Source organism: Pelophylax lessonae (genome assembly GCF_965119305.1).
Source record: "Pelophylax lessonae genome assembly, chromosome: 1".
NCBI lineage: Eukaryota > Metazoa > Chordata > Amphibia > Anura > Ranidae > Pelophylax > Pelophylax lessonae.
The window spans coordinates 436,366,205-436,391,220 of NC_138768.1; the positions used below are offsets into that span (position 1 = coordinate 436,366,205).

Sequence of the window (25,016 nt, forward strand, 5' to 3'; positions counted from 1 at the left end):
TGTGAATGACCTCCGGAGAGAGACCCCTATCCTTCAGGACCTCGGTTTCAACAGCCAGGCCGTCAAAGCCAGCGACTGTAAAGCAGGATGGAATATCGGTCCTTGAGACAAGAGATCTTCTCGAAGAGGCAGACGCCAAGGAGCGTCGACCGCCAGGTTCACGAGGTCCGCGTACCAGGACCGGCGAGGCCAGTCCGGTGCCACAAGAATCACCGTGTGTGGTTCCGAGTTCAACCTGCGAAGGAACCTGGGCAGCAATTGGATCGGCGGGAACGCATACAGCAGCCGATACTGGTGCCACGGGGCCACCAACGCGTCGGACGCGTCTGCCCGAGGATCGCGCGTCCTTGCCACGAACCTTTTTACCTTGTTGTTCAGACGAGACGCGAACAGGTCCACTTCCGGAAGACCCCACTTCGCGCACAACATCTGGAAGACAGCCGGGTGGAGAGACCATTCCCCCTGATCCAGGGTCTGGCGACTCAGATAATCCGCCTGCCAGTTCTCCACCCCCGGAATGTGTACCGCCGATATCGCCGGGACATGAGTCTCGCCCAAGAAAGAATGCCCGCCACTTCCCGAGCCGCTCGGGCACTCCTGGTGCCCCCTTGGTGATTGACGTAAGCCACTGCCGTGGCATTGTCCGTCTGCACCCGAACCGGACAGCCGCGCAGCCTATCCGTCCAACGGTGAAGGCAAAGATTTATCGCACGCAACTCCAGAATGTTGATCGGAAGGGAGGATTCCTCCCCCGACCAAGTCCCCTGGGCGGACAAAACGCCCAGAACACCACCCCAGCCCGACAGGCTGGCGTCCGTGGTGATCACCGTCCATGAAAGAGGACGAAAAGACTTTCCCCCCGACACCGCCGGGGACTGGAGCCACCACAGAAGATCCCTTCTGGTGCGACGGCTCAACGAAATCTGGACATCCAGAGACTGCGGACGCCCGTCCCACTTGAACAGAATCTCCGCTTGGAGACCCCTCGTGTGAAACTGGGCAAAGGGAATTGCCTCGAAAGCCGAGACCATCAGACCCAGACACCGCATGCACTTCCGCAGGGATGAGCATGGAACGTCCCTGAGGGACTGGACTTCTCCCTGAAGAACCTTGATTTTGTCGTCCGGTAGGAAGACCTTCGCTTGGACCGAGTCCAGGATCATTCCCAAATAGGGAAGACGAACCGCCGGGCACAGTGTCGATTTTGGATAATTTATCGTCCAACCAAACTCCTGCAGAGTCTGCACCGTGACGGACAGATCCTTCTCCAGACCCTGGCTGGTCGCAGACCGAACCAGAATGTCGTCCAGATACCCCAGGACAGAGATGCCCTGGGCCCTTAACAAGGCCAGCAGTGGCGCAAGCACCTTGGTGAAAACCCGCGGAGCCGAAGCGAGGCCAAAAGGCAACGCCACGAACTGGTAGCGATCCTCCGCAATGGCGAATCGAAGGTACCTCTGGTGACCCTCGAAAATGGGGATGTGTAGGTACGCATCCTTCAGATCGATGGAGGCCATGAATTCCCCCGGAACCAGGGCAGCCACCACCGACCGCAGAGATTCCATGCGGAACTTGCGAACCCGCACAAAGCGGTTTAGAGCCTTCAGGTCCAGAATTGGACGAACCTTGCCCTCCTTCCTGGGTACAGTGAACAGATTCGAATAGAACCCCCGAAATCTGTCCCGATGAGGCACCGGGACCACCACTCCCTGAGCTCTCAGGTCCCGCACCGCCAGGTGCAGATCCCGCAAACGCTCAGGACACAGTTGAAGATTCGAGGGAAAAAATCTGCTCTCCGGCCAAGAGAGAAACTCGATCTTGTAACCAGATTGAACGATTTCCTGAACCCACCTGTCCCGAACACGGGCCAGCCAAGGTTGTAGAAAACCGAGCAAGCGTCCCCCCACCCCAGAACCGGGTGAGGGCGCCCCTTCAGGCCGCACTGTTGTGGGCAGCGGATCCGGATTGGCCGGACTTCTGCTTACCTGTCCACGGCTTCTTTTGAGAGCCCTGACCTTTGAACGGTTTGCCCTTAAAGTGCGGCCGAAAGGCACGAAAGGACCCCTGAGAGGGCCAAAAGGAAGCATGCTTCTTACCAGGAGTCGACTTAGCCTTCTGGGATTGGAGCAAGAGCGTGCTCTTACCACCCGTGATCCCCTTTATCAGTGTATCCAAGGATTCACCAAAAAGGCGAGAACTGTCATAAGGAAGATTGGTCCACCGACCAACACTTCAACCAAACGGCGAGACAACACCGCCACACCGTGTACACGTGCGGCCAACGGGACCATATCCAAGTCCGCATCGCACAAATACATGACACCCTGATGGATTTGATCCACCATGTCCAATGTCGCCTGCGGGGCTGAGTCAGCCACCAAAACGCGTCTAAGCACCTGCGTCCAACTCGCGACCGCCTGGGCCGCCATAAGGGAACCAAACAGAGCTTTCAACATAGAACCCATAATAGAATAGGTATGACGGGCAAGAGACTCCAGCCTCTTGTCCGTGGCATCCCGGAACACCGGGGTATCCTCAGCAGGAATCGCAGTGGACTTATTCAGAACCGCGATCGCGTGATCCACCGGAGGTGGTACACACCAACGCTCGTCAGTAGCGGGCGTGAAAGGATAACGCAACTTGAACCTACTGGGTGCAGCAAAAGGCTTGCGGATATTACGCCATTGTTCTTTAACAGCGTTTTGAAAATCATCCGTGCAGGGAAAAACCTGCGATGTTTTGCGCCGTCTCTTTGTCCCATAAGCTGCCAAGGCAGCAGGTGGACACGGTTCATCCTGCAAGCGCAGCGTATGCTTAATAGAAGCAACCATTTCATCCATGAGTGCAAGCTCTTCAGACGAGCCAGGGGGAGAATCATCCACCCCTTCAACCTCAGCCTCCACCTCGGACCCCACAAGATCCAGGGAGGAACGGGACCCTGATAAGGAGACCCCGGCCACACCAGCCCCTGCACCATCACCCTCTGAACCAGAGGAAATTGAATCTCTGGACCTTTTTGTGGATTGAGCAGCCACCAGCATTTGCACCTGTGCTGCCAGATTAGCCACAATCGCAGCCAAATCCCCCCCCTGGGGGGGAAACAGCAGTCCCCTGACTACCCATCAATGTGGTTTGTGGCACATTGCCCAAAAACTATTGCTGGCCAAGAAGGGGTTAACTGCCCCTTTAACAAGCGCAGGGAGCGCAGCCCACCGCACACACACACAGCACAATTGAGACCCCCACAGGGAAGACACAGAACCCAGGCAATGGATAAAGGAAGATCAGAAGGTAAAAACCTGAAAGAGACCTCGCTGTAGCTGCCGCCGCGATCGTGCACACCAGGAAAGAGGAAGTGATGCAATCAGGGCGCTCTGTGAAAGCCTATGGAAGGCTACAAGAAAATGGCCGCCCGCAGTTAAAACATGCGGCTGGGCGAGTGCAGGCAAAATGGCGCCGTTTGGCGCCGAAACCGCCGCTCCCCCACTACAGTGATGCATTAACACCACCCATGCAAAAAAACATGGCAGATCGCCGTAGCGATCGCTGTAAAGTGCCCCAACATGGTCAAAAGCATGTCCCACAGCACACAGCCTTCACACATACACAGGCTGACACAGACAGTGCAGCCCAGCCCAGCCCCCCCTCCTTATGCCCACAGCATGCAGCCAGAGAGACAGGGAGAAACAAATCCACAGTGTGAACACAGGCAGGGTAACACAGTCCCAGACTGACAGCCCTCCCAACACAGACAGGTCCCCACATAAATACACTTACCTCCACGGATGGCGTGGGGAACCCGCACAGGCGAACAAACCGCTGCACACAAGGCAAGGAGAGCCGCATCCAGAATGCAGCACAATGGTGGGTTAAGAAACCGCACAGCGTCCAGTGAGGTAGCCACCTCACCAAGCATCCCTGCACCGAACAGGGATGGGTCGTTCACTGCGCCAGGAGCGATACCTGACTGAACGCTCGATGGCAGGCTGGGAAGCCACCGACCCACAACCTGCGACCAGGGGGATCAGCCCGAGACCCAGCCCGCACGAATCCTCTTCATCAGAAGAACTAACCAACGCTGAAAAAATAACAGCTAAGTAAAGCAAGAGAGAAAACTCAAACAAAAAATCAAAAAAGAAGAAAGAGTCTGGGGCACAAAGCCCCAGCACAGAGAGAGCCAGCCACTCCTGACAAGCTAGACATTGAAACTGGAGTATGGATACAGGAAGTAGGAGGGTATTGACTGAGGGGACCACCCCCTGGGGGTGGGATGTGTTAAAACTTTTATATTAACATATTCTGTTGCCTAGCTACTCCTTCGGAGCAAAGTCTAATACCCCATTGTGACGAATATGAAGAGGGCGGCGACTGTCGGAGGACGTAAGAGAAATTGTGTTTTTTGTCTTCTGAAAGTTTCCAAAATGAAAACAGTGCAATGTGGCTGAAAATCATGCTTGCCGCAGTAGTGCACCACCACTCATGCAGGATCTGGTGCCAGTACACTAAAGCATAGAGAGAAAGGCTGGCAGAACAGGCTAAGAATAAGCGAGTAAACAAAAAGAAAGCAGCGCCAGCTTAGTGAAGCATAAGGTTTAATAATAAAAAAAACACATAGTGACTTACTCTTAGGTAAGTAAAGGCCGGTTCGGTAGGTAAATGGGACCATCCATCTTTTTGTCCTGGATACCGTTGCAGAAAGGAGGGGTGCAGGGTGCCGGTGGTGCGTGGAGGCTGTTGTCTGGCAGCCTGTCTGATGGTGCTGTGGTGGTGGAGGACTCTCAATGGGGCTCCACTTCCTACTTCCTGACAGCCCGACATCACTTCCTGTGAGGTGGAGGGAAAGATGGGCATTGCTAGCTTTCGGAGCATCCGTGCTCCTTCATTAGGCGGTGGGAGCCCCATTGAGAGTCCTCCACCACCACAGCACCATCAGACAGGCTGCCAGACAACAGCCTCCACGCACCACCGGCACCCTGCACCCCTCCTTTCTGCAACGGTATCCAGGACAAAAAGATGGATGATCCCATTTACCTACCGAACCGGCCTTAACTTACCTAAGAGTAAGTCACTGTTTTTTTTTTATTAATAAACCTTATGCTTCACTAAGCTGGCGCTGCTTTCTTTTTGTTTATTCTCCTCAGAGCCTCTCCTTGCTCCAGCTGGCAGCCGCTTTCGTGGGCCCCTTCCACCTCATCCTTTTTTTTATATTTTTTTATATTTTTCTACCCATTTTTTACTTTCTATATTTTTACCTCTTTACCTCATGGTATGCCACCCACCATCAGAGAGCGCCATGTAATCATTGACTTTAAGAATAAGCGAGCACAGTAAAAGACATAACCGTGTATGCTTAATTATTGGACACTGATTGATTACGCAATTGTGGACACAACTCTTTATTGATTTCCCCATGACAGAAATCTTTTCACACATTAAAACCAACAGCCATTTTCCTGTAGCTCAAATTTAGAATATTAAATATATATTTAAATAATTTTATATCATTGCTACATGTAAATGCGTTACTAATATTTATATCTGCCCAGTTAACCTAATTAACCACTTGAAAACTGGGCACTTTCCTGCACAGGCCTATTTTCAGCTTTCAGCGCGGTCACACTTTGAACGATAAGTGTGCTGTTATACAACACTGTACCCATATTAAATTTTTTACAATTTTTTTGGTGGTATTAAATTGCAACTGGATTTTTATTTTTTGTTACAGCAGTCCACATGTGTGAATGTTTCTGACCAAACAATCAGAAACTTTATGAGAGAGACTTTATGAGGGTGGCCTGAGGGCCGACGTCCTCTAATGGGCCCTGAGCTCATTGCCTGAGACTGTGGAGTTTAATTGGTATTTGCCATTGAACACCAGAATTGGCAGGTCCACCACTGGTGCCCTGTGCTTTTCACAGATGAGAGCAGGTTCACCCTGAGCACACGTGACAGACGTGAAAGGGTCTGGAGAAGCCGTTAAGAATGTTATGCTGCCTATAACATCATTCAGCATGACTGGTTTGGTGGTGGGTCAGTTATGGTCTAGGGAGGCATAGCCATGGAGCGATGCAGAGACCTCTACAGGCTAAACAATGGCATCCTGACTGCCATTAGTTATCGAGATGACATCTTTGGACCCATTGTCAGACCCTACGCTGGTGCAGTGGGTCCTGGGTTCCTCCTGGTACACTACAATGCCCGGCTTCATTTGGCGAGAGTATGCAGCCAGTTCCTGGATGATGAAGGAATTTATACCATTGAACAGACCCCATGCTCGCCTGACCTAAATCCAATAGAACACCTCTAGGACATTATGTTTTGGTCCATCCGATGCCACCAGGTTGCACCTCAGTCTGTTCAGGAGCTCAGTGATGCCCTGGTCCAGACCTGGGAGGAAATACCCCAGGAAACCATCTATCGTCTCATTAGGAGCATGCCCTGATGTTGTCAGGCATGCATAAAAACACGTGGGGGCTATACAAACTATTGAGTACCATTTTGAGTTGCTGGAATTAAACTTCAACATAATGGACTAGCCTGCTACATCATTTTTTCACTTTGAATTCAGCTCCCCTGTTGGTTGATCATTTTCATTTATATCAAACAATGTGGCATCCTTGTGTTCCTAAGACATTACCCAGTCCACAGCAGTCTAGATATGCAGCATGATATTTCCCCCCATTGAGATCTGGTGTGTTTTCAAAGTGTTCCTTAAATTTTTTTTGAGCAGTGTATATTTTTGACAGCATTCTTACTTTACAGCATTTCTTCACCCCTTCCCAGATTTTTGGGGTGTGGCATCCTTTCGTTCCTAACACATTACCCAGTCCATACCAGTATGTATATCAAGCATGAAAGTTTTCCGCAGTGAGATCTGATGTGTTTTCAAAGTGTGCCTTTAATTTTTTTGAGCAATGTATATAGGCATCCATCCGAAAATAGACGTTTCTTAGCTGTATTTCCAATTTTGTGGCCCTATTCCACCCATTTTTTTTTTTTTAAGTTTTAGAACGATGAAAAGGTAACATTTCCTGTAAATATTGTATTTCTGTCTATGACTGGAGACATCTTCCTCACATTCGTGAACTGGTGGCATCAGGACAAGAAAAAAGGGGTGAGGTTGTCATCAGCACAGGAAGGCAAAGACAGAAACAACAACATTGTTGTTCAAGTTTACTGTAGGTGTCCCCATGAAAAAGATTGTCCTACCATGCAGTGAGTTGCAGTCTCCACTTTATTGACACAGAGGGCATTTAAAACATGGCCAATGCTCTAATCCTTACTAGCCTTATCCAAAATGAAATAAAAAAGGTACAGGTAGAGTTAAGTTTTATTATGGACCACATTTACCCTGAACAAAGCTTCCAGGAGTCCAAGCCTTGATTAGGATGCACAGAACATACAGAAAATAAAAAAGTGTTCAAGAAAGAAAGCAGTGATAGGAAAGATGGAGCATGTAGTACAAAACACCAGCAACTGAATAAATCTTGCTGATCAAAACAATCCATTTTGAAGACTTTTTAATCACATTTAATCCTTGTCTGACCTGGAACAAGCATACAAACCAGGTCTTCATATTTTACTTGTAGATATTTGTTTTGGATGAGTGTAATGGCAGCCTTCATATTTTTTTTCCATTCCATGTTTTTATTACACAACTTGAGGTGGCTGTGGCATGCAGACTACATAGATCACAGTTCAGAAACCTTCAGCAGGTCTATGGCCACCAACAAAGCATACTAAACACACTCAGCTAACAAATCACAAGAAAAAGCGCAAATTGGCCATGTTAGATAAGGTTTTCTCCGCCGATTAGTTACCTACAGGGGTCATCTGGGTCAGTGGCTCTAAACCGTTTTGAGACCAGGGCCTGGTAAATTAAACACCTTTCATGCCCCAACAGTAAAAAAATTAAATAAAGTCTATAATCACACAATAAACATATGAGAATGCAGAACAAGTATTGAAATGTTAGAAGACTATGGATAGGGCTAGGCGTCACTGTAGGGGGGCACTGTGGGAGGTGCCTTAGGACACAGTTGGGAGGTTGAAGGCTCTACAGAAAGGCTGAGGGTTCTCTGGGGACCTAGTGGGCATTTGGGAGGCACTGTGGAAGGTTAAAAGCGATCTGCAGATGGCTGGAGGCGCAGAAGTAGGCAGGCTACAGCCTGGCAGTAGGCCACAGCCCAGTGGCTGAGAACCACTGATTTGGATTAACAGAAGATTTCTCTCGCATCTATCAGCAAATGCATGCATACTCAATAGATATAAGCATTAAATAGGACAATCACAAGCGCTAAACTTTGCATTTCATTTATTTGTTATATAAAACAACAAAACTTTCAAAAGTAAATCAATACATTTCAGGTTACTGTAGAACTCTGTAGTTTGTTAAACCACTTTACCACTGGAGGATTTTCCTGCTTTACGTCCAGGCCACTTTTTGCAACTTGGCCCTGTGCGACTTTAACTGACAATTGCGCGGTTATGCAACGCCGTACCCAAACAAAATTTACGTCCTTTTTTCCCCACAAACAGAGCTTTCTTTCGGTGGTATTTGATCACCTCTGCACTTTTCATTTTTGCGATATTAATTAAAAAAAAAAAAAGCGACAATTTTGAAAAAATAATATTTTTCTATTTTTGACAGTTAAAAAATATCCAATATATTCAATTCTTGTCATATATTTAGGCCAAAATGTATTTAGCTACATGTCTGACAAAAAAATTTTCAATGAGCGTATTTTTAACCGCTTTAAGACCGGAAGATTTTACCCCATTCCTGACCAGGCCATATTTTGTGATTCGGCACTGCGTTACTTTAACGGACAATTGCGCGGTCGTGCGACGTTGTACCCAAATTACATTTATGCTCTTTTTTTCCCCACAAGCAGAGCTTTCTTTTGGTGGTATTTGATCACCTGTGCGATTTTTACTTTTTGCGCTATAAACAAAAAATAGCGACAATTTCGAAAAAATAATATTTTTCACATACGGGAAATTAATGTATTTTTTTTTAACTAGTAATGGCGGCGATCTGCGATTTTTTTTGCAGGACTGCAACATTGTGGCGGACAGATCGGACCCCTGACATTTTTGGGGGTACCAGTGACATTACTACAGTAATCAGTGCTATACATATGCACTGTTACTGTAATAATGACACTGGCAGGGAAGGGGTTAACTTTATTGGTGATCTAGGGGTTAATTGTATGCCTGGTGCTTACTGACGTGTGTGGGGGGAGGGGACTGAGTGACACAGGCACAGATCGCAGGTTCAGCTATGCTGAATCCTGTAATCTGTGACTGTTTGTCACATAGGAGATCCGCCCGCTTTGTTTACACAAGCGGGCGGATCTCCTCACTCGATCCCGACGATCGGGGAAGAGCAGCGGTGATCACCGCCTCTTCTCCCCTGGCCCGACTCCCACTGTGTCTGAATACAGTGGGAGCGAGCCTCCGGCGGCGCGCGCGCTGCCCACAAGAGGAGGAGTCCAGCGACGTAGGTCTACGTCGCTGGACGATAACGAGCCACTTTGCCGCAGTACGCTCCATGTGAGGGTCGGCAAGTGGTTAAAAGAGGCCAAACTATAGATAACAGTTTTTCCCAAACAAAATCCACAGTTATACTTAAATTGGTCAAGAATGCCACCTTTTAAATCAAGCAACAGCTTTTTTTTTTTTTTTTTGCTTTAAAATTTCCTTTTTCCTAGGGCAAACAGGATTCCTGACTTCCCAAAATGTAGTTGTTTTTTATCTTAACGTATGATTAATGTAATGAGAAACCAATTACACAAAATGGATGCCGATATGCATGGGAGTCTTCTGCACTTAGAACTACCAGCATACAATGCATAGCAAGTACTATATGTGGCCACCACAGAGGTTTAATTAGGTCCAGTAAGAACATGGTAACTACACTGTCTTTAAGCATGGGCATTTCTCTTTCTTTCAGAAAGAAATGACAATCTAGCTTAAAATACAGTAAACGATCTCAGGCTGTACCTAAAGGTGAGTCTGAAATAATATTTTGAAGAGGAGTCTGAATAGTACTATTTTATATTTCAAAACCTATTTTGGCTACGTCTATTGTTAAAATATGTTCTATACAGGTTACATTCACGTCATGTTGGAATTTCAAAACTCAAAAAATAGACTTATTGGGAAGTAATAAACTATTGAATTTAAAGAGCCTATTGAACAGTTATCTTAGAGAAATAATGTGCGTCCTTTTAAACCTCCATATTTAAATGAGAAAATAAATGATATACCTGCTGGTGGAGTTCAGTACTAAAGGGTATAGCTGGAAAGGATTTTACCTCAAATGAACATAAAGCCACAAAAATGGGAATTTTAGGCAAAATGTCACTAGAGAGATGAAATGGAAGCTGTGAATGTCATTGGGCTGATCTCAGGTTGTCTGCCCGCTAAATAGATTATGCCTAATATGATAGTGTGCCACTGGTGCCAATTTTCTGAATTATTCAGAGGATAAAATATAACTTGCACAATAATCATATGCAGTCACCAGAATGCTTATTGCAGAACTGGATTTTTTTTAACCTGGCATATGTACTCCCAATTATTATACCAAAACAATATTTTCTTGAGTACTAAATAAACATCAAATAAAACAAGGCATAATAAAGTATGTGTCTAGTATCACACATATAAAACTTTATCAAGCTTATTAAAAAAAAGAAAGAAAAAAATGAGGCAATTAATCTAACTATATCCTGTTTTTCATTTTTTAGGTCCACATTTCATTGGCTTTTATGGGCAAAACAAAAATTATGTTTTTTTTTTTTTTTAATTCTCATTGCACTGGATGGTACCATAAAGAAAGCTAAGAATAAAATGTATTAAACTAATGCAGGCACTTGTATGAAAAATATGAGGCTCAGAGGAGCTTTTAGTTTCTTTTATAGAACATAGAATTTTTCTGAACAGGAAATCTCTGATGCATCAGAAATTCTACTTTGTCTCACAAAAGGAGTAGTGGTAAACAGATTAACATCATTTGCAATATGAAATATATATATATATATATAAACGTAACTGTTACTTTTATACATATACACACACACACACACACACACACACACACACACACACACACACACACACACATATATATATATATATATATATATATATATATATATACATACACACACAAAACTGTTAAAATAAACATAGCTATAGAAAAAGTGGAGATAGAGAGAAAAAAATCAAAACCTGCTTTAAGATTCACAAACAGAATCTTAACTTTAATAAAATTATAACCTTTTCAGTAGCAATAGGTGATTTTCACACTAAAACTGAAAGAAAAATACCTCATATGAAATAATTCCTTAGACAAAATTAGGTATCCTTTCTCAATTTACTATTAAATGACATTAAGGTGAGGAATTCACACAACTGTACTATACATAGGCAGCTTACGAAATATCAATGTGTTTAGCAGAAAAAGACACAGCTAAACCAATAGAAAGACAGTTCTTTTATAAGTCGCTTGGATTAAAAAAATCAGCTGAATGACGTAAAGAAGGATGTTTGATATTGTTTTTTATAGCGTTTGAAACCATTGATATTATGTGTCAACAAAATTAGCTAAAACGATTTCTCGTACAGTTCTCAAACATCAAAGAAGTATTTAAAACAAAAGTTAAAAAAAAAAAAAAGAAAAAAAAACAGAAAAAAGAGAAATTGCTCAAATGTTTTTGGTGTTCTACAAATGAGGGATGTTTTTATTAGCTACTCTTACACAAACAATTAAGCATATAGATAATAAAATTGTATTAGAACACAAAAAAAAAAAAAAAAGAATAGAAGCCTATGTTATGAACAACTTTTTTTTTAATACGACTCACTAGTTACTGTGGTGAAATATCTAAGGTGATTAATTAGAACTGACTACATCATTATGTACAACACCATGGCACATTATTTTCAGCTCTGGTAAAATAATAAACATACTCAGCTCTGACTGAGTGGTTATACTTGTCGCCTTGCGTTGTTTCCTCTACGATTTGCTGGTATTGCTAAAAACAAGATTTAACTGATCCGAGTTATTTAAATAGGTTTTTGCATTTTTTTTAGTTAATATAACCAAGATAAAAAGTAAATTGACTAAAATGATATTGTCTTAGAACTTCAGTACAAGTAATATAAATATAGGAATCATTAGCAACTGTGTTGCACCTCTGGTGACTTCAGTTGAGGTCACCTGAATATTTTAGAAGTCAGACCTATAACCATTCTCTTTTGCTAGATTTTAAACAACCCATGACATTTTCTATCACAGAGAAAAGGGGCAGGAAGCATTTTGGTGTCCGAAGTAGTATTTTTCCAGGAATTTCTCAGTTTCACTAAATTATCCCCATGCTAAAGACAATCTGAAATGTTCCCATGGATTCCTAATCTAGATATGTGCCCTAGGAGATTTTACTTGTAAAACACCATGCAAAAATATAAGCAAACAATAAAAACGCTGTGTAAGTGGTGTTTAAATTACAATTTCAAAGGGCAATGGATAGAATAGTTAAAGTATTACTAAAATTATTATTATTTTTTTTTTTAGTTTTGGATTGAGCGGATTTAATGGAGAGGGATTTCAACAGCTGTCAGGTTTGTATTGCGGTCTGTGTCCACATTGGGGAGAATCAGCCTCTCTATTTGTCCTATTACCGTTATCACCAAGAGTGAAAGTGAATAAAAAATTCCAAATATTGGGATGTCACCAGAGGGTAGAAAAGAGAATCTTCCAATTTGAATATTAGTTCTGGTGACAACCACCTCAGAAGGATAGCCTGTTTGCTTATGAGACAGGAAGTGAAATCTACCCAACAGGACACAAATGGGGGGGGGGGGGGGTCTGACAGGAGTTATAATTATAATCCTTCCTTATTCTATCCATAATGGAGAAAGTTTTGCCTTTAGTTCTACTATCAGCAACATTCTACAAATGGAACTATAACTTACATGGCTAACTTAATCATTAGACTGCCAAATACTGCAGTACAGACCTTTTGGAGCAGCAATGTGTAGTTTTCATATCCTAATCTATCCATTGCCTAACAAAATAGTCCCCTGGCCTGCCACGAGCAACAGTGTGCTCTCTGCTAGAGAGCCAGGGCTAAGGTTTACCTAGAGCGGAACTAAACACATCAAAGTAACAGTTTCTCTGAACAGTTACATTTAAGGAGTGCCGTGAATAATGGTCACAGGGGATTGTGCTCTCAACCGAAATGTGAAGCCATCAAATGGCTAGTTTCATAACTGATCACATGTGCAGCACCATGGCAACTGAAGATCAAACAGAGGCTAAGATGGCAGCTTCCTTGGCTGTAAAGGATAGGAGGGTTTAGTTCCGCTTTAAGCAGGAAACAATACATGCTAAGAAAACATTCTGCAGTGATGCTAATTCTGAGCAAATACCTTGTAGAAAAAAATGCAGCGGAAATGTAAGAACAGGGTAACGCTGCCACACCTGTCACTTTTGATTAAATAATGTTTAAATTGTGTGAAATAAGAGGTTGCCACATCGGTGCAATAAAAAAGGGAGGGAAGCTGTTACAATGTCAACATACCACAGGAACTAAAGTGATTTAACTGACAAAGAGATGACCGTGATTTCTTTTCACAACTTTGGATGCATTTTGGGTTGACAATGTCTCAATAAATATGGTCAGATTACAAGGTAAATAAAACCCCCTCCGAACAGAAAGATTTACTACATCTAGCTACAAGGGATTTTCATCAACTAAGCAGGAAAATTCTTCTCCAAGCAGGAAACATCTTCAAGTGCAAGTAGTTTACCCTGTAGTTGTGTTATACCTTAGACTACTAAACCTTTTATGTGTGTGATATCTTTGGTATACGCTGTAAGTGGTTAATCATTTTACAATAACCCCATTTGTTTATAGAACTATTTTGCATTAGGTGTTACGGTTAAGATGCAATTTAAAGGAAAATGCTTGTGATGCTATTAAAATAACTTTTGTGGCTATCTGGCATCATTTGTTTTCTGTTTTTAAGGTTCAGTGAAAGTTATTCAGCTGTCTGTAGACAGTGGTTGAAAGACTTGTGGCCCATCGATTCTTATTAGGATATGTAAAAAGCATCCTTCAACACTAAAGATTTTCTCTACCGAGAAAATTGTAGATAAAAAAAAAAAAAAAGTAAAAAAAACTATGCATACGTTTTTTTGTACATGTGTCTATGCAACGTAAACACCGTGCAAAACTTGCAAAAATTTAATTCCCACAGATCATTTTTTCTTGAGGCATCTGCCTATTGTGAAGATCTTGTCAATAAAAATGTAATTTCTTTGCCAAATTAACAATACATTGGAATTTCACATTTTTTGGGATCGCCATTTTATATCCATGGGTACCTTGTTGATTCTGTTTCTACAATATCCTCAAGAGGATGATATAAAATTCAACAAGGTAGAACATTTATATAAAATACTTGTAATTCTCTAAATACAAGACTGCATCTTTAAATAAAAAAATGATTTTATATTTTAAAGGCAAATCTGTAAAATTTTCTGCCACTTCCTTTCTAATGTGCTTGAAATATGGTTTCTAAAGAACAGCTTTAACTCTTGTATCGCTACAAAAGGCAGGAGGAAACTGATAAACAGCACAGCTGTAAATACAGGTGCACAATTCTACTGTGAATAACAGCTAATAGACTCAAAACAATCATGTATTTTTAAGTTGCACAGTGCTTGTTAAGTACATATCAAACATACTTGCAGCACTGCTAGATTTTTATGCATAGCTACGTGCATTAGGAAACGTTGGCTTCCAGATGCACTACTAATAAGTCTATGAAGCAAACAAGTTTTAGCAAAAAAAAAGTCTTAAGAATAAAGACCAATTACCACCAATTTTATGATCTTTCCACTGAATTACACTGAAAATACATTGTTTTTCAGACTTATAAATGAACTAAACCAGAACAGAAATCAATGTCTTATAAAGAAGAAAGCCACAGTTGGGATTAAATAAACAGTTAATAAAAAAAGGTGTTTTTGCATTGCCTCAATGGTTTGAGTAGATTTAATATTTAATTATATAAAAATGAAATGACATTCAAAAATAAAAATAAAATACAAAGTATACAGTTCTGCATAGTAAATGTAAAAAAGGCACAACCCTGGGTGGGTCTTCTATTATTAACTACTATGTTAGTTTGTCATTCAGAACAAGTACATTCATGCTGCAAGCAAATGACCTGTATCATATTTCATTGATCACCATCACATTAAAAAGAGTTCAGCTAGTTCACTTGTGTGCTGAATCAATATATGTCAGCTAAGTATCTTCATCAGCGCAACCTCATAAATAGATGGTCAGTACTTCAATATAATTATTAAATGGCATGTAGACTTACTGGAGTGAGCATTGTGTAATACATTTGCTAACCAGCAGATGGCACACGTTCTCTTAGCAATCAAAAGCACATTTCGCTGAATGCGTTTAAAAAAAAAAAAAAGTTTGGTGGCATCGTGCAATAGTTTGCTTTCCAGATCATGTCACTGAGCTAGTCTGCAGTTACTTCCAATTCATAATTGTGAATAAAACAATAGCTTATTCGAAAAAAAAGGTTAAATTAAAACATGTTCCCACAAAGTAACTAACCAAAAATTACACTAGAAGAATAAATAAATACAATGCAATACAATGCAGGCAAGGACAACAAATATATTTCAGGAAATCTAACAAAATAGCTACCATTTTCTAAATCACCATCTTCACCTGCTGTCAGGGTTTACCTCCTACTTTTTTTTGTGTTTTGAAAAAAAAAATAAAAAATATCAGTAGGATACAATATGCACCGAAGTTATGGCCATTAAGATTTTCTTACCAATGAGTAAAATAACATTTATCATCGTCAGCAAAACAACCATCACAAAAAGATATTTACTAATGCATTTGAAATGTCCAGAAAATAAAAGCACTTTAATGCACTTTCCACTGGGAAAGGAATGCTAATGTATACGTTGATAAATAGGAGGGTTAAAATATACTATAAAAAGTAGTATCAGCACCTTTTTTTATACATATCATTTATGCAAAAATTTACATTAAAAAAAAGTTATAATGTTAATGGCCAATAATAGTAATAACTGAAAGACCAAGACCACATTAGTGAATTTAAAAAATAATAATGTATTGACTGACAGGATCAATGAAAAATATTCTTTCAGCAAATTTTTCTATGTTAAGTTACAGCACTTAAGGTTGAGATACATTTTTGCAACAAATTAACTCTTTAATGTTTTGTTTTTTCTATACCGTTAAATAAACCAAGAAAGACATTGTAAGCAAGCTGCATAAAGTCATAAGCAAAGGTGGAAACCGATGAAAAGCATCAACTGGCCACAGTAACAAACATGGGTTTATAGTCTGTGCTTTACCCAGTGATTTAATTGGAATCTCAAATCTTTTTTTTTTTTTTTTTTTTAACCTAGTCAATATTTCTCGCTTTATAGTTTCCAGCTTAAGAACTGCACATAAACCTTGATACTGGCTTACTGCTGCATCCTACAGTCCAGAAAAAAAATCTCTTCAGTCTCTGATTATCTTTCAGCTCAGGGCACCTGACTACATTTTTGTGCTTACAACTTCATGGAAGAGTAAATAGTTTAGTCGTAAGAGAAAATAATCAAGGTGGATCTACTTACAGTTAGGTGGTACTGCCTCCATATTTCTGGGCAAGCCTGGAATATAAGAAATATTGATCAGTCAAAAGCATGAAACAAGGTGCTTTACAGCCTGTTGGTTTTGGCATAATCCAGCATCCGCTGGTGCCGGTCACAGGAAAAGAAGAAGCTTAAGTAAAAGGGTCTGAATTTCAGCTTCAAAAAACCTGGCTGCACTGTTTAATTGAATTTTACACTGCTTTAACACACCCTGCCAATTTAAGCCAGAAAAGCCTCCACCTCCAACTTTTGGGGGATCTTTCTGTACTGCACTATTTATCAGTATTTTGGGCCAAAAAGCTGACCTTTAAGCTTGGAAAAAATATGTTACTGTTAGCTTACTTTAAAAAAAAGTGTTTATTAGAAAAGTTGCATACTATGCAAATTAACAACTAAAAACTTAAAAATTTGAAATAAAAAAAATAAAAATTGAAGTATGCTGCATTTTACTTGCATTACTGTTAAAAAAATGCATTTTGCTGGAATGTAGGATTTATTTATTTTTTTTAAATGCACTGCACCTGCAACACATCAAATGCAGGGATGTGAATGCATTCTAAAAAGAAATGTCCATATACAGTACAAGGCCTAAACATAATAACCTAGTTTAGAAACAGTAAAAATTTTGAGAAAATACAATCTAAAAACAGTTTTAATGTCAAACTTTCATTTTTGAAATAATTTGTATAAGGTCCCTAATAGGTTCTTCTGCTAGGTGATTTCCCACGTAAACTTGAAGTTTACATTTATTCTGTCAGGAAGTTTTTACATTTTGTAAAAGCTACATAATTTCACACTTGTTTTCCGTTACCCTTGCTTAAATTACTGTTACAGTAAGACCATTTAATTTTGGTGGTATACTTTAAAACACATATTTCAAACTAATTGCATCATGGAGCATGAGCTAAATAAAACCAATAATACCACTAACATATATAAAGTATAATTTATAAAGTGATAACAATACTATTCACCCTCTACCTACACAGTGGAAGTCCTTAGGTGACAGCTCTTACAAATAATAAAAATAAAATAATTAAAAAAAATAAAAAAAAGCTACATGTCGCATCACCCTTCCTAACCCATGTTACAGTTCCTTAACATCAGATGCGACTAGTCTGGAAAATGCCTCCTGACCACATCATCTCACTAATGTGAAGTTAAATTGTTTACTGTATTGAGAAAGGTTTACCTTTTAGGTATGTTCTACGAATGTGTCTTTTTTTCTCTATGCCATTGCATTGTAAGTTTGAATATCAATTTATTTCACACCATATTTAGAAATTATTCATTATATTGTGTGAGCTATACAAGCCCACTTCTTTCTTACTTTGTTTTGTACTCCAACTTGCAAAAAACTTGTAACCTTGTTCACACTGAGGCGACTTGTCAGGCGACTTAGTCGCCTGACAAGTCGCACTCCATTCAGTACAATGGAACCGTTCTAATCGGAATGACTCAAGTCGCTCGGATTTCGAAAAAGGTTCCTGCATTTATCAGGGGGGCGACTTCGAAGCAGCTTGCATTGACTGCAAGCAACTTATTTAATAGAAAACAGCGCTGAAGTCGCGCTGTGGGGGGGGGGGGGCTTCAGATTTGGGCAACTTTGAAGCCGCCCCAGTGTGAACCGAGCCTAAAAGTAATAAATATTTGAATGGAAAAATCCTCTGTCCTCCCCTCCAAAAAAAAAAATAAAGTGTGCCCCGATTTGTACATCTAGTAGCTCAGGTCGGACATTCTAGGAATGATGTAATTTTCCTACTTGTAGACACTCTACATTGCTTACACGTTGTTTTCCTATTTACTGGCAGCTGTAAAAAGTGAATTTTCCTGGCTATCAAAATCCAAATGAAAACATTTGCTCACAGTGACACTGGAACCAGAGCTATGAGACAAGTATCTAGTGTAATATGCAAGGACATACTTATTATATTGAGCTGACTTTGTCAAGCACCAGTAAACCTGTAACTCTGTCACTTTTAATACTACCTACATTAAAGTCTGTGCAACCAAAATATAACTAATACAAAAAGCTTGGATATAACAGTAGCTTAGGGACCTATGAGAGGTCAACGGCCCGAATATCAAACACCCAAAAGTAATTACTGAATGTCAAATTAAGATGACAAATTCCAGAAACTAATGGGCCATACACACTATAAGATTTTCTGAAGACTTTTTCCTTCAGACTTACCAAAACCATATATGAGGTCAAACCTAAACGCATTCTATTTGTATGCAATCTGGCAGGCCCTTGCACTACGTAGAAAAGGTAAATCTGAAGGAAATCTAACCACAAAAGTTGGATAGTGTGTATCCAGCTTTAGGCTACTGAATTGTGTAGTATTAGATGTTCTGAAAACCTCCCACTTAGGAGTATGGTCCGTGTTAACAAAAAATGGACAAGTCTCTCAAATGATTTTAAATATGATAGGGGACATAAAAATAAATGTAAAGGTAGTATATTCTACAAAGTTTTTCTGCCAAGTCTTAAAGCCAGTAGATTTCCTAAAAGCAAGAAAAAAAAAAAAAAAAGAACAAAACTCAATATATAATTTCAGTTTTGTAAGATTGCACCAATATACTTCGCTTTAAAAATGTATCAATTTTTAAAAGACAACAGCAGATAAAAGTGCAAAAAAAGATGATCAGAAAGATCCATACATAATAAAAGTTATTCATAGCAAGAGTATTATCAATATTTATTATTAGTTAATAAACGAAGAATTGAATATAAATTAGGATGATCTCCAGTTTTGAGAGGAGACACCATACTTGCACCTGTACATAAAAGCAATAAGTAACACAGAAGATAATCAAGCAAATGCATATATAATTATTTAACAACTGATTTTATCTTGTTTTACTTTCAGAGAAGCATAAGGATTTAAATGTTTACTACCAAAGCAACCAGATAGTTTTTATGTGAGGAGTCTGACAAAGGCAATTGCACTGTTCAAATTGGTGCGGCACGGACTTTGAGTGCCGCATCAATTTGAAAAAGTAGCTCCTGCAATACTTTTGGTGATTTCAGATGGGACTTGCATACACATAAAGCCACACAGATGTCTTCCAAGTCGCACCTGAATTCGCATTGACATGCCGCTTTGAAATTGTGCGATTTCAGATGAAGTCGCACAATTGCAAAGCCACAGTCAATGTGAACAAGGGCTTAGGCAGAATAACACTTGTGTGAGCTGTGCTTTAGTTATGGTTGGTTCTCAATTACCCACTGTGATACATAAGAATATGAAAAATCACAATAATTTGTATCCTGGAAAATGCCATGCTACTATCTGAACTTTATATATGGGATAGGAATATTACTATAATAATTTTGATTTATCACTCCAGCTCCTTTTATTAATTTAAATGGTAACACTGGCTCGCCCAAGCTAGTGTGAATGCCATAAAGTAGTGAAGGTACATTTCATATTAAACCACATGGTCTTCAAATTTCATATTAAATCACTGCCTGGGCACTCCCAAACATGGCAGTTTTGTAAGGTCAGTGCTCACTGTAATAGAAATATACACCAGTGACAGTTGAACACAAACTACGTCAATATTGCCTTAAACATAGATTGGCAAAGATGCCATTAACACCTAAATGGCACCCCAGTGCAAACAAAGTGAGCCTGTGTTATAGTGAACCACAGCGCACAGGTTGTTAAGTGTTTAGTTAGAGTTTTGGAAATCTAGTAATTTAAAATTTCCTGACTATAGTACTGATAAATAGTGTGGTCGTCTTCCTCTAAAGTAGTCTTTGTCATTAGTAGTAAAAAGCTGAATATACTGTACAACAGCACATTTGGATGCTCTGCCTGGCCAATCTAATCTTTTATGGCTTGTTTGGAAACAGATGTCATGGCCTATCGGAAATTATCAGATTTTTCTAGCCTGATCTTCAGCAGGAGTCCTTTCTGTTTTAATGCTGATCTTCAGGTAAACAACTACACACACTGCTGGAATACATACTGTATATGTCAGCCTATGCCAGTGATGGTGAACCTTGGCACTCCAGATGTTTTGGAACTAAACAAAAACATCTGGGGTGTCAAGGCTCACCATCACTGGCCTATGCTGTGATATAGATACTCCTGCCAAACAGTATGGCCAAGTCCTGGAGCTTCCAGCAGAGACCACAATGCATTGCTGCAGCGTGGAGATTAAAAGAAGCTGTTACAAGACATGATCATTACGTATGCCAGGTCTATGTAAGGATAAAATGCATTAATGAATACATAACTAAATAGTATTTTATTTGCCTGGGTTTAAGATCAAAATTAGTACCAATGATCATTTTAGTCCCTCTTTTCTTTTGGAATGGAGTCAATATATAGACCAAGAGCAAACACCATAGAAAAATAACCTGCATAGTGTTTGAAAGTTCCAAGTTTTCGAATGTGCTTGTTTTTTTTGTGATGTTAAAGGCTAAGCTCACCTTAAGGAGCAAGTTACATCCATATTTAGGGTGTGATATGTAACACGCTCCTAGTGGTCCACCTCCTGCCACCAGCGCTCCCTGATTTGTGAAACAATTTGACCCCACACCCACTGTCACAATTTGAAAACAGCGTGGCCGCGTTGGGTTCAGTTCACATGGCATTCATTTACAATTTTGCTCTGGGGCCAATGGCTTGTAGTTGTTGATGAACTGTGAGGGCACTGGTGAGCGTCCTCATAGTCCATTGATTCTTACTGCCATTCAGTAACTGCCTGCCTGTATTGGAGGTACAGGTAAAGAGCTTACAGAGTGTCTGCAGGATCTGTGATCTGCTGATCGCAAGTCCAATGCTCTAAAGGCTGCTATGTAAAATAAATAAATGCACGTTTTACCTGTAAAATTATATGCATTTATTATTTATTTCTTTTTACAAAAGGTGAACTTATCCCTTAAAGCTCAAATCCAGGAACTAAAAAACAAACTAAAACAAAACTACTTTTGCAGTGCCCATCCACACTGCAAAGGTTCAATGCTCATTAAAAGAAATTTACTTTTGCAGTGCCCCTCCACACTGCAAGGATGAAATGCTGATTATGTCTAGGTGGTACCAGAGCAGGCACTGTTACTCACCCTCTCCCCAGCTCTGGTACAGTCCTCTTTTCTCTGAAGCTCCAGTCTGTGGGTGGTCCTCCACGTCATCACATACAATTCAGGGCTATTAACCCTGCATTGTACAGGGTGGGGGTGAGAGTGCAACTTCAGCAGTGAGCAGCTAAAGCCTAGTACACACGTGCCAAATGTCGGGCAGCATCGGCCGGTTCATTAGAAACCAGCCGACATTTGGCCTGTGTGTGCTGCAGCTGGTCCGACAGAAGCCAGCTGTTGTGTCGAAGGCGCATGGCGGAAAAAGGTCTACCAGTCGACTCCCGATCAGTGCTCTAATGGCAGTCCCCCCTGTCAGAACACAATAGAACAGCAGGGGAGATCGGTGTACCAACATCGGATAATTAGTACAGTGTTTACTTCTGAGCTGTCAGTTTTTTTTTGTTCAACCTGCTGGATTGAACAAAAGGAAACCAGTAGTGTGTACTAGGCTTTAGAAAGAAGGCTGTGGGGGAACGATTGCACTGGTGAAGGGACCATGTTAAAGCTTGAAAGAAAAAACAAAAAAAACAATGCATTTTGGGGTTTCCAAGGGACCCCCCTTCACCAGGTCCTATGAACTACTGGAATGTTTCTATTTTGTATTTACTGCTAACCTTGGAGTAGATTGCCTCCCCCTCCAAAAATTAAAAGTCAGCAGCTACACATACTGTAGCTGCTGACTTTTAATATTAGGACTCTTACCTGTCCTGGAGTCCAGCAATGTCGGCACCGCAGCCGATGTTTCCGTCAGCTGTCGGGTGCAGCCGCCATCATTGCTGGTAAGGGAACCCGGCAGTGAAGCCTTTGCGGCCGGGTCCCTACAGTGCAAGCACAAGGCCTGCTGCGCTCGGTAATTGGCCAGGAAGCAGAGGGAGGAGTAGAGGGCCGAACCTCTAAAGAACCTCACCGCGACAAGGTCCAATGTAAGTGGGGACAGGGTACCTGTGAAAAACAGGAACCTGCTCCCCCCTCCCCATGAAAGGTGCCAAACGTGGCACCGAAAGGGGGGGGGGGAGGAGAAGGATAAGTGAAGTTCTACTTTTGAGTGGAAAATAGCACTGCTGTAGCCTGCTCCAGTAGTTCATACCTTATAATTTAGGCAATAAAAATATGACAACAGTTGTAATCATTAGCTTTAGACTAACCTTAAAGTGTTACTAAACCCAGACCCGGCATTCACTATATCTGATCTCCTACAGTACATGGAACATGGAAATGCAATCATTTTAGTACGGTAAATATAAACTGATAAATATCTTTTCTCATCAGCTGTATATAGCAATAAGAGCAATCTTGTGACTTGTATCAGTGAGTGCTGATAGTATGTAGGAGGAGCTTTCATTTCTCCCCCGAATGTCCTATCAGGCTTCAAGATCCTTAATTCTCTGTCTGAACATGTCTGGACAGTGCGGATTGGCCCTGTGCTGATCACATGTACCCCCCCAAGAAAAAAAAATCATCCATCAATTAAGATGCGACATCCCACCCACTGTGTTCTTTTTTAGTTACTGGGCATGGCGGAGGAGGGAGGGACTGGGCTGACATTTAGGAACTGTATACACGCTCAAATCTGTCATGTTAATACCATGTGACCCGAATAGCTCAGCAGAAACCAAGATGTGTTATCTGAGCAAGAGAGACCAAACTGAGCATGTGCAGCTTTACTACAGTTTTTACACAATGCAGAGGATTCATCACTTAAGTTACACAGTGAGTATAACAAGCATGCTATTTTGCATCTATAGACAGATTTTACGTTTGTTTAGTAACACTTTGAGTTTTTATGTTAAGGTTAGTAGGTTAATATACTTATATATGGTATAAATTAAAGTTACATAAATCAACATCCCATTTCTCAATATGCCACATAAATCAATGCATCCATTCTGCCTGCACCTGTGCTGCCATCTTTAAAAGTGACTTCATTAAATGAGTAGCTTCTTCAATGATCCCTGTGCTTGCTCACTGATTAGGTCTGTATCAGATCTCACGTATGCACAGTACAAGATCTCATCAGTTTTGTTATTACTTTGCATAATCTGAAGGGAACAAAGTCTTTCTCGGAAGATCTTGCGGGATTTTGTAAAATCTTGCGAGATCTTACTTTTTTTTTTTTACAAGTAAGGGAGTCCTGGAAGGCACAGGTAATATAGCTTTAAAATTAGTAAAACAAGTAAGCTAATGCACACCCATATCACAATATCAAGTGTATAAAGGGGAATTATATAAAAAAGGGTGCTGAAACCATAGATAAGATCTCCTCAAGAAAGACAAAGGAGTATTACACGGAAAATAAATTCAGCATATTATTGCATATTATTACGAAAAACTGGGGAGTTCTGGCTAGTGATTTGAAGTTGGGGGTGGTGTTCACAGAATCCCCCATATATTTGCTCATAAGAGGTCACAAGCAGTCAGAAATGCTACTGATTTTCTGAGTCAAGCCAGACCTTATGTTAACACTACTTGGCTCACAAAGAAATCACCACATGGCATGTATCCCTGTGGCCACTCTGCCCAGTTTAATTTTGTAATATAGGACAATTCCTTTGCACGCCCACATATCGGTAAGAGATTTCCTATCACTTCTTTATTCAACTGTTCTAGTTAAAATGTCATTTGCCTCATTAGGCAGTCATAGCAGCTGCAGGAGCAACCTCCTATCAAAGAAAAGACATATCCAATGGCTTCTAGAGCCAGGATCAACAAGTATTCACAAAAATGTTTCAGGAGGTACTTTGAAACACAGAGAGCACAGTCCAACTGGTATGGGCTGCCTGTATCACATATGCGATATATAGTATGACTTTTTTTATACTAAGGTTAGAAATATGGAATGGAAAATCCTTTGCTTAGCTTTAAGTATTTTCAGGTTTAGGGTAAATGTTGGGTTATAAAGTAAAGGTTATTTTTTAGGGTTTAGGCAAAGTTTTAAGGAACCACTCACACTTTCTGGTGCATGACTTTGAGGTAACATTCATAATAAGTGTGTTAGCCTGTAGCAGTCTCAATAATTCTGCATGGCACCCCCAACGCACATGCATTTTAGCACACCACAACGCATAGAAAGGAAATGTTGTACATTGTGGTGCGCTGCAAAAAAAGATGCATGCCAGTATTTGCCCATTGAATGCGCGTTCATTCAAATGAGATGCCCTAATGCAATGCATGTTAACACATACAAAAAACACGTGTTTATGCAAAGGT

At 40.9% G+C, this 25,016-nt stretch overlaps 1 protein-coding gene across 1 annotated transcript in view; it reads right to left on the minus strand.

The window, feature by feature from the left end:
• Positions 1-25,016, minus strand: part of ZCCHC7 (zinc finger CCHC-type containing 7) — a 391,569-nt gene that overhangs the window by 111,587 nt on the left and 254,966 nt on the right. The window contains exon 6 of the mRNA XM_082243866.1: positions 16,700-16,735. Coding sequence (XP_082099992.1) covers positions 16,700-16,735 — 36 coding nt within the window. The remainder of the gene's footprint in view (positions 1-16,699; positions 16,736-25,016) is intronic.